The sequence below is a fragment of the Fringilla coelebs genome (assembly GCF_963513975.1).
Source record: "Fringilla coelebs genome assembly, chromosome: Z".
NCBI classification, from domain to species: Eukaryota; Metazoa; Chordata; class Aves; order Passeriformes; family Fringillidae; genus Fringilla; species Fringilla coelebs.
Genome location: NC_140031.1, coordinates 53,598,412 through 53,610,030, shown reverse-complemented (window position 1 = coordinate 53,610,030; position 11,619 = coordinate 53,598,412). Strand labels below are relative to the sequence as shown.

The 11,619-nt window shown below is 38.0% G+C and overlaps 1 protein-coding gene across 1 annotated transcript; it reads right to left on the bottom strand.

Moving 5' to 3' along the window:
* Positions 1–537: 537 nt before the first annotated feature.
* Positions 538–11,115, bottom strand: ZNF475 (zinc finger protein 475; the record flags this gene model as incomplete). Its single annotated transcript, XM_084224725.1, has 3 exons — positions 538–689; positions 3,894–4,074; positions 10,654–11,115. The coding sequence occupies 3 exons, from the start codon at positions 11,113–11,115 to the stop codon at positions 538–540; spliced, it is 795 nt and encodes a 264-aa protein (XP_084080851.1).
* Between the last annotated feature and the right edge of the window lie 504 nt (positions 11,116–11,619).

Sequence of the window (11,619 nt, the reverse complement as noted above, 5' to 3'; positions counted from 1 at the left end):
GGATCCCTTTACATGGGAAGGTTTCCCTTGTAGCAGTCAAGGGCTTCATGAGATGCAGTTACACATGGATGTGAATACTGGAGTGCTCCAAACAAAAAACCCCACAAAAACTGGAAAACCCAAACAAAAATGAAACAAACTTAAAGGAGGTACTTGGTTTCTCTAGTTAGTCAAGGTTGGCTAAAGGTCTTTACACCAACCAGAGTGTCTTTGAAAGAGGAGAAGCAAAATTTTGTTTTCAACAAAGTAATTTTCTGTATTTGACTTTACACTTTAGTAGCAACTGCTGTTTTTTACTCTGGAGACTTTTGGAGCACATGATATCATTACACAATAAAATTTTGGTGACCATGTCTCTCTGGATGAATTTTATTTCTCTCAGTTTGTCTGAAAGGCATGGGTGCATGTGTCTGTACTCGTGCGCGCACACACGCACAATTTATTTAGCTTAGGATAAATGTGTGTGTGTGTGTGTTTCTGTCTGTCTGTGTATGTGTGAGCAGACATGCATTTGTATGCATGCCTGTTACATCCACTTCACTTTGCAGGTTTCGGTTTACAGGACCTCTGGTGGACGATCAGTCTGTCTGGAAGAAAAGTACGCCCACAAATATCACATGGAACTAGCTGGGCTTGGGCGCTGGTCCAGGCAGCCTCATTTAAAGCATCAAGATCATAGAAACCTTTGGCTGGAAAATTAGAAAAAGAAAGTATCAGCTTTCATTCTGGAGACCCACATTCAACTCTTTATGGAAAATATTTTCAGGAAATACCTGTTGACTGAGCCTTTCAGTTTAACCAAACCATACTGCTTTTGCAAATGAAAAAGAAAAGAAAGAAGCAAAAGAGTAAAAAGTACATAAAAAGACTGTTTTTTGTCCCAAGGGTTGAATTAAATTAACTTCAAACTGAATAATTTTGTATTGTATGAGAGTACAGAGAAAACATCATGCTGTGTGTTATGATCTGCATTCTCAGCTAATTAATAACATCTTTGCATACCTACTATTATCAGCAAATTCACTTTTTGGCTTTGCTCAAGCTCTGTTTAACAAGCATGTGTTATCTGACCATGGCTATGGGTGGGAGCATATTGTACTTAAGAATATGCTCTTTGTACTTGCTCTGGAAAAGGGGCCCAATTTTCTTCCTGTTAGAGTCTACATAAGTTATACTAAAAAGTGGAGTAAATCTTAGATAAGCCTAAAACCTTACAGACAAAAACTACAGTACTTTAAAGCCACAGCTTTCTGTGAAGTCATTGCAGTGATGCATCTATTGTCATCTAAACACTAATCCAGCCTTACCTCAGTTATTTTCCACTGTGGGAAGAATGACTGCTGTGAAAACTCAGGAGCATTCTTCAAACACTCAGATGTGTTTTCAAGATTTAATTTGGGTAAAAAAAAAAATCTTGTTTACTTTCATCTTGAAATGGACTTTCCTTTTGAAATGGATTTTCACATAGCATTGTTTCAAACTGATTTGCAAAAAGGCCAGGCAGGTTGCTTAATACCTGGATTTAGATCTTAAGGATTTTCATTTGAAGTGCATGCAGAAAAAGGTCCACATGGCTCAAATTGAAGATGTACTTGCTTCACCCTTCTTATTTGGTATGACAATATAGAAAAAGATTCTAAAATCTGGTTTTTTTCCTTGAACTGTTAGCAGTGGACAATTTTTGAAAGAAAAGGATTTTTGCATTTAAAAATATTCCATGGTTTCTGTCATTGGCACATGATAGAGCTCTTCATTAAAGGCCCATACCATTTTAATACGAATCATATTCAATGGTTCACATAACCACAATAAGCCTTAGATCTCTTAATATGCCTGTTCCTAATGTTCTTTTTGTTAGAAGAGCAACCAAGTAGTGTTTCTTTTCTTGGCTGAGACAAATATCCCCTTTGCTTGCAGGAAATGAATGTGTATTTTCTGTACTTTGGAAAGTTTATGGAATATTTAAAAAAAAAAAAGAGAGGGAGAAAAAGAGATGACTTTCTCCTTGCAGGCATGTGTTAGGCATTCCACAAACAAAACACTGTGTAATGAGGGCAGTGGTTGTCTTCCCGTGACACTTGAGTTTTCAGAAAAAGATTTATGTAAGTTATAAAAAGTTTTATGTAAGCAGTTAATATAATATTTCTGAGCTTTTCTTGAACATTGTCTGCTTCATTCAATAACAGGGGTAATCCCTCCCCCCTGAGCTGAGAAACTGTGAGACATGCAAGTACATGCATGCGGTCTGAAGGTCAGTTATAGCATTTACCACATGATCAAGAGTAGGTCTTATGGAAAAAGAACAACACTGAGATTATTTTCTCAAGGCCAGGAATATGAGGCAACTGCAGGGGGAACAACAATTTTAGCTCAGCTACAGAACTGATCAGGCTTGCATCAGCAGGCATTTAGGGACAGATGCTGGAAGCAGGTCAGTATCCCCAGAGGAACCGTGGGCACACAACACCTCACAGGAGATTGGAGGCGCCTGATATGACTCATTGAGTAAATGAGACAACTTTCTGATTCATATCTGGGAGCCTTCTGCTAGATTGTTTTCTCAAAGAGTGGTTGTCTTTCTGCTTTCACTCCTTCAAAATAAGAATAGTGTATTTCAAAATAACCTGATTTGCCTTTTTGCATACCCCTCTTTCACATGGAATTCTCATTTTCTCCATCTGTTTTGCCACACAATGTGTAATAATTAAAAAGTGCTTAACATCTAAAAAGGCAAATACAATGAAGATGTCTTTTGAGCACATCTTTTACTGCAGATTCAACTATGCCACTTGGCATCTGTTAACCAAGTTCCAATTTTATATTACTTCAACTTTGATTATTATTTTGAACATCTGGTTAGTGTTTTCAATGATCCTGCTCTCTTCTGCATGTCTTCTGAGGACATATTTCTTTGTGCTGCTGTAAACTGATCTAGTGTATGACTCTTTCACAAGTAAGATGTAGGAGACTTTGTCTACTTTTCCAGACATTATGGGAAGCTGAGGGAAATTGTGGGGAATTAAAAACAAAGTGTGTGTGAATTAAATGCCTGAGAGGAAGTGGTCCAAACTTGGCCCAAAGTAGCTCAGACCAGCTGGTAAGGCCAGGGAAAGCATCCAGCAAGAAAAGTGAAATAACTTTATGTGGGAATGGGAAGTCCTGGGAACAGCTTCCAGGCAAAGCATGGATAGGAATTCCTTTACATCCTAGAGTGAACATACGACCCTCAGATACATATGACAGCCCATCTGTGGGGATGCTGGGGATCATCAGTGTTCACTGATTTGAAGAAGTGGAATCTCAGGGAACAGAACCCACACCACAAACATGTAAAATTGGCAAAAATTAATTGTTTACTTTGCACTCATATATATTTTTCTCCACTGTGTTTTACAGTGTCCCACAATGAAAGCTTCTCAGACTTGTAAATAAAAAGGGATCAATATGGGCTGTTGACTGTTAAAGAATCTGGCTGAAGTATCTACACCTATCTTGCCTGAGGGTATTTTATTTTAATGAGTCTGTGTCATGCCTGCACGTTATTCTTGGATGTTTTTGCTCGTTTTAAGACATGCCTATGTTAAAAGAAGTCAAAAAGTAGTAGTGTAGCTGTGAAGCAGGTTCCTAATCTATTTGTGTTTTGATTCAGGACACATTGGCATAGAGAGGGATGTCCCAGGAGCCATGTTCCATAGATAATGACTACTTTTACTTTCAAGACTTTATTGTACGGTTTCCTTCTGTGAAGCAGAAGGAAAGCTTAAAACAAGAACTTGAAAGTAAACTGGAGAACAAAGTACTTGCAAGGTACTTGTTTACCTGCTGCTTTAAAATACTTTTTTTAATTCCTCACACTTTTTTGCTTATCTCTCTTAATTTGGTCTGTAGCTTACCTTGCACAGTTCTGACTTCAGGTTTTCTGGGTTCTGGCCTTCTCAACTGATTGGGGAGGTTGTCATTTTCCTGGTGCCATTTTTTCAGGCATTGTGGCTCATGTATACTAATGGATTTTGTTCCATACTCACGGCCACATATGTAGCAAATCACTGTTGGTGGCCGTCTTATCACTTTTGCCTGCAAACAACAACCATGAAGAAGAAGAAATATTATTTTCAATATTCATTTTGAATCAGAATGATTTTATATGAAAACAGTCATGTAGATAAAGAATGTTTTATCTGTGAAATCTGTGTAACTGTTTTTTTCAGTCTGGTTTTGTTTGGAATCAGTCCTGAGGCTTGTAAGAGATACTGCCTCATTAAGTGGGCACGTGGAACAGTCAGGTTTCTTCCGCAGATGCTGGGCTGACTGATGTGTGTGACTAATCTATACTTAGCTGTGTTAAGTTTCATTTATTTTATTTTCATACCTTTAAGTTCATGAAAATGCTAAGTCTTCACATGCCAAAACAACACTTCTGCTTCATCAGGTTGCAATGCAGCATCCATCTTAAATGGTTGAAGCCATTTTTTACTTACCAAGCAGACATTAAATGGAAAGCAGCAACAAAAACTTTATCAGGTGAACTCCTGAAGTCTAGTACAACATAAAGACTCCATCTTCTACCAGAACACAACTTGAAGTGCTGTATCAAGCCTTAGTATTTCTCTTAAGCTGGACAGTGAGGGCAGCTCTCCCAAGAGATGATTGTAGTTCTTTACCTCACTTTCGACACAGATTAGTTATCTGGTGGAATTTTTGGCCTTCAAAGATTAAGACCAAGCCAGGATATTTCAGGATGAGGGGCAAAAAAGAAACTGCTGTTTGTTTATCCCAAAGGCCTTAGTGTGAACTTTGCCAGTGACTGCAGCAAGGGCAGGACTAGACTCTAAGCAAGTCATTGTTTCCACACTGAAGATCTGCTTTTGTTCTCAGAGGAAAACAGGTCAACAACAGAAGAAAAGGATTCCTCAACCTCAAACCTCACAAATACATAATCTAAGGCTGAAAAATGTATAATTACTGTGGTATTGCAGATTATGGACTCAGCTCTGTTCTTAGGCGCGTCTTGGGCTAGGCGTGGTGTCAGTACCAGCCGTGCTCAGGAAGTAGGATAAAAACATGCTGTAGAGAAGAACTTTGAGGCACAAGGATGGATCTCACAACTGCCAGCACTTCCTACACTTCTGACTGCAGAATACCAGTAAGAGATGAGCTATTCCCTGCCCTCCTCAAGTTAGACAGCCATGCCAGACCAAATACAGGAAACTTTCTCACTCAAACAAGAGTGGTGGGGTTTCATTTTTTCCTCTGCTGCTGTGTAAGACAAAGCATAACCTGTTCCCGTATTTATGACTCTTTCTGTCAGCCCATCAATGTGTTCTCAAAATTCTGGGCAGCTCTTCTTGTATTTATGTTACAGTCTGAAAATGTCATTAGTGAACAATCTGCATGAGATTCCCTTCCTGTATCACACATGTAATCTCACTTACATGAAAGAAATACTACTCTATAAAGTGTATTTTTTCTGGGAAAAGTTGGACTTCATCTGGAAAGTTCTCACAGTGTCTTGAAACATAACAGCCAAAGACAGGCTCTCCAAGGACATTTTCATCCTCTTGACTTACAAATGGAATTTCCTTGCTATCTTTGATAATACAGTATTTTATATAAGCATTTTTTCTAATATATATAAAAATACAGCCTTCTTCTCCTATTTTTTAGATGAATACAGCAACAGCTCTTTTAAAAACATCTTATAACTTTTTGTTATCAAATTTTACTTACTTCTTTACTTCAAGTTGTGAGCCAGAACTAAAGTAAGACTCTGGGTCCAGATACAAAGTCTTCTGAAGACATTATACGTTTATTTGTAGGCTCTGAAGAGCTTTAGATAAGGCTACTACAATCTAAACTCCTGAGGTCAGAGAAGTCTTTTTAGTGGGCATGCCTGCTGTGGGTATGGTTATACTATTTTAGAAACGTCCTCTTAAAAAAATGCTAGGGGTAAAATCACTGGGAACACACCTTCCCCACAAGTTCTCATTAGCTGGGTTCCTGCCATTCATTAAAATGGTTACTTATTGGCTACAAACTAAGAAAGAGCAATTTGACTTTGAATATTCAGATTGCAGGGACTCCACTAAGGTAACAGAAGAAGAAAAAGAAATCCTAGTGCAAATGCAGAAATCTTTTCAGTAGAAATGTCTGTCTTTTGCCATTTGCACAATTAAAAATGGTACAGAAACAACAGGAGAAAGCAGAATTAATTAAAAGAAATCAGATCACTCTTAGGATAGAATTATTTTTATTCCAGAAAAATACTGAGATTGACCCATCACCACACATACAATTACATACACACATTTTTCTCTGCACACATGTTTAAAACCTGAAAGAGATTAGCCTAACAATTGGTAGTAACAGATTTTTCTTTTTTTAACTGTGGAATCCAAGATATGATAAGCTTTACTTGGAATTTCTACAGCTGATGATATTTATCCTTCATTTCTTTTTGTTTTCAGTGTGTCTGTCCCAAATGTAACATCTGGAGGCCTGCAGTTTGAAACTAAACTATTTTTGGAAACACCACAATTTTCCAACCCAAACTACTCACAGGCCAGTGGCTAGGCTGTCTGTTCACTGCTTTGTTTTTAACTTTCAAAAAAGGGTTGTAGGGAAGGTCTGTTCCTGAGGATATGTGTTATTATAAAAATACCTACAAATACCTAACAGTGTAGTTAGGCTTTCCTCTGGTGTCTCAGTATTTTCTTTTTTACTCCAAGACTGCTAAGTATGTCTGCGTGACTATGAATGAAGTTATTTAGTTCAGAGGGCTATGCAACTATGTATTTTCAATAGACCTGACATTACTCAAGGTTAGCCCCAGGCTGCTGTTATGGTGTTACATGAGGTCAAATCCTTCCATACTGCACAAAGCTTTTTATTTCTTCTTAAGTACACACAATAAGACTGAATCCCAAACTTCCCTACATAAATATTTATAATCCAGGACTGCACACACCTCTTCCCTTCTTATTTGTTTAATTATCCATTTATTTTAATGGGAAAAGGGAGGGCATTGTGCTCTGGGATGGAGCTCTTGTCATAGACTTGAACTGCCCATGGATTAGAGGCTCAGGAAAAGAATGGTGCAAGCATTTAGCAGCAGCATTCTATTGTATGAAAGCAACCCTTTCCACACATTCTTCTCAGCCAAGTAAAAGGTATTTTGCATAAGGATCACAAACAAGGTATAGTATGGTTCTCATGACTATCCAAAGCTGCACTTCACAGCACTCATGTTAGCATCATATGCCTTGAACAGCAAGGTAATTCTGCAAGATTATGTGTACAATTAAAAATATTACTCCACTGGAAACATGAAATATCTCATTTTGCTCCTGATGTGTTTTCTTTATAAATTGAGTACATCAGTACAATGAATAGTGCATCCATGTACAAGGAAAGGAAGGACACCCAGTCATTCCCAATGATAATACCCAGTAATTTTCATTCAAACCATCCATTAATTGTCCATTCTCATCTAACTTTCTATATTTGCAAATTTATTTGTCAGTATTCTCCTAGGAAGGTATTCAAAACCACTGCAATGAGGCAAAAAATGCTCATCATTGACTTTCCACCTTCATTAGAATTATACTACACCTAAAGAATCCTTCCCTTTACCAAGATGCTACATGGCTTTATGCTAGAGCAAAATACAACATCAAAGCTCTTGCTACACCAATTTTCAAGACTTACGCAGTATTAAAATGCATTACAATTCAGCAAAGGAAGATCAGTGAAATCTTTTTAGTTAACTAGATAAGAAGAAAACAGCAGATGGCAGCATCATCTAATAGGCTTTTAAGATCAGCGTTATCTATTTTCAAAAACCCATAACTCATATGCATGCAGCAAGTTATTGGTGCTCACTTACATATATCACATATTTTTGTCTATGTAACAACAGAACACAGATTTTGTTTTAGTGCAAGTCTGTGTTTCAGTAGCTGCAGACACCACTTCCATTGTTTGGGGTATCACAGCCGAATCCAAATTAGAATTTCTGAGCTGATGTGACCCTTGAGAGTCTCTAAGCATAGGCTGTTATTCTCTACAGCCAGACATGATTAACTCAGATGTGTTCATTGATTCTGAGAGCGAGAACAGGTACTGGAAGAGATAGCTTACAGAGGCTGTCCAGTCTCCACCTCTAAAGACATTTAATGAAGAACTGAGAAAGAGTTTGTCAGTAGTTATACTGGCCTAGGTGATGCCACACTTGCTGAAGAGGAGACAACTTAAGGGCATACAGGCAGAAGCATACAGTGAGAAGTGCTTGCAGTTGTAAAGTTAAAATTCACTTTACATGGTATACCACTAAATCAGTCAGAACTTTATTTTGAAAATGAGGAAAGTCTGGGTTTTTCATTTAGGGCATCATTCATTCCATAAATTTATTTAACAGTAGCACTAATTCTCTTAAATACATAAGGACTGGCTGGTTTTTTCCAGTTATTGCTTTCCTCTGATATTCGGCTAAATCAGGACTTCAAGAAAGTACTTAAATAATTCACTGTCACAGTGAGTAAGTCTTTTTAGATGAGACAGGGACTGCCCCAAATGCTTTCCAGCCAGGACCAGAACAGTAGCCATTTCACTCCACCACTAGTGAAGCACTATTTTTTAACAGTATTAATAAGCAGCTGAGTAGCTGGTAAGGTGAGCAAAATGAAAACCATATGCTGGAAAAAGAGGAAGACTTTAGTGGAGACACAGACCTTGTCCCTGTTCATAATTAATCTGCAGTTATTCCATAAGCTTAGTGGTTTTCCACTTCAATGTGTGGACCTTTCAAAATGTTCAACTGGAAATTAAGATTCTCTCACAGAGAATTTAAATCTACAGGAAAGCGGCTTCCTTTGACAGCTTCTTATAAGCTGTGTGCAAGTCCTGAAGAACCCCTTGGATCACAGGATATTTCTTTCAATCTTCCCATCCCATCTATACCTTTAATGCATAATTCTGCACTAAAGAATAGGCCTCATAGATGTAAAATCCATCATCTCTTCCTGAGAGTGATTGTTAATAACAAAGTCCCTCAAGGTCAATGACAAACTGCAAGCTGTACAGCCACATTAGCTCTGCTGCAACTGATGAACTGTAAGTGCTTGGAAGTAAATGAGGAAACCTGTTGTTCACACAGAAGGAAGAACAGATTTGAACAGATTTCATTTTGGCTCTGCAGAGCTCACAGAAGTAAAAAGTGGCAATAATGTTGTTCAACAAGTCAGCAGATGTGAGTGAATCCACAAAGGGAGCAGATACGTTGTGCAAGAGAGTAACATTTTTTACAGATCACTGTCAGTGCCAAACCACATTCTAAACTTTTTTTTAATGGGATCATAATTATAGAAAATTGCCCTCACCCTCTCTTTTGTAATCTACAGAATTATGTTTGATAGATTAAACTCTCTGTTTCATGCCCATGCCTTTCATTGAACAATGACAGTTCTTTAGTAAAGAGCACAACGTAGTATAAACAGCATCACTTTTTCTACAACTATAAATGCAGCTGTGCAGCACTTTGAAGTGCTTGTGGATGAAGTAAAATTTGCTGATAAAAGCAAATTTGCCAAATATAGAGCAATTTTCCAAAATATATCAATGGCCTCGTATAGCATAATAAATATATTTGCCAAAATATATAAATTAGTGGCCTCATATAGCATAATAAAAAAGGGACTCATGTAGTCTTTAGTCTCATGTGAGCTAGGGTAATGCTATTATCTTAATTTTACTCAGCAGCTGGTAAACTAACATGTTTCACACTTTGCCTTCTAAAACATCTTAAGAAATGCTCTGCATAGCATTACATTCCTTTGGCAACTGAGAGAACTAAATCCCATTTTCAAAAGTAATGTAGGCAATCAGGATTCCAGCCCGCATTTGAAAAAAAAGAAAAAAAAGGCCATTTAATTTGGACACTGGGCCTAAATTTAGACAACTATCTTACAAAACTCCTGGCCAAAAGACAGCTTGTGCAGAAACAAATGCAGAAAAAAATATCCAATTTTCCAAAACCTTGTGTAGCTTTTGGATAATGTGAATCAGCTTCTTTATTCTTGGATCCTGAATCAAATTCAATGGAAAAAAATGTGCAGTCTTATTTATTTTGTTGTTGTTATACCCAGAACTGCTGCCTTTGAACATGCAGTCCTCAGTAAACTGATGTTGCATGCCAAGGTTAAGAATAACAGTAAAATATGAAAATCATGTTTTGAAGAGCTGGATGCTTGCAGGACAATGAAACATTGCTTTTCATGTTAACTAAAGAAAAATACCTAACATCTCCTAAAACATATGACATCCAAACCTTGCCTGATCTGCTCAATAGAATCTCCTATGGAACTAAATCAAGCAATGGTCCCTCCTGGGGATATAACTCTTAAACTCTCAATAGAGAACCCAACTACTCCCATTCAAAAGGAAAATCAAAATAAATAGGAATAAGTAGTTTTCCTTATTCCCTTCCCAGTATTTCCCTTTTCTTTATCCTCTATTTAGCAGAGAAAAATTTGCATGCAGCTTAAAGGTCCTTCTGAAGAAAAGAGATTTTTAAATTTGATGGCAAGCCAATCTCCCCTGGAGTGTCAAGCATCAAGATGCATGCACACCCTTTCATACAGCCCATGCTTAGCAATTTACCTGGTCTGATACAGCTGGTGCAGCCCTGCTTGTTCCTTGATGGGCCTTAAATGGATCACCACTTGCTGAGCCAGGTCCAGATCTTGGTGCTTTACCAGATTTACTAGTGGTAGTCCTTGGTAGCCTCGCACTGCTGCCACCTCCTTTGCAACACCTTTCGTGCACAGGGAGACGTTCAGGAAAAAAGGTTCGCCCACACTTTCTACAGGGCACCAACTGGGCTTGAGCACTATAATAAGCTGCTTCATTTTCATCTGTGAGTGTATAGGAACCAGAACCAGTAAGGATGTCAGGTTTCCTGGGCTCTGGCCTTCTAAGGTGCTTTGGTAGCTGATTGTTCTCAATACGCCACTTCTCTAGGCACTTAGGTTCATGTATAGCAATTGATTGTGACCCAAATTCTCTGCCACAGATATAGCATACCTTGAAGGGAGGTCTTCTTGGGGAGGGTGCTTGAGACATGTCTGAAGAATTTGACTGTTGCGATATTATTGCAGTGCCCTGGTCACCTTTTCTGGGATTCAGCTTCCCAGATGTACTACTTTGAGAAAAATTCTGGGAAGATCTGGCACATAAGATCGTGAAACTTCCTCTAAAGGCAAGGTGTTGGAGATAAAATAATAGGGGCTTCTTCAGCACTTGATAGACTACTACAAGTTTTGTTCACATTGTTTTTCTTGACACTTGTTTCCATGAAGAGTATCACATTTCAGGAAACTTCTCTCTCTCCTACACATAAAGAGCTTTGGAAGATCTGGTATTCAAAATGACTCTACATCTTCTTAATCCATTTTCATGAGCCAAAATATATTAGGGACTTCAAAGCTGGAACACTGAACCTTATGGCTGCTTCAGTAGTGAAGGTGGTTTCTGTGTGTTATCCTTTTGTCTTTTGTTCTTACACAACCCTGAAACAAATTAAATTAGTATAAATTAATAAATGTGTTCTCTCTAGTTAAGATTACC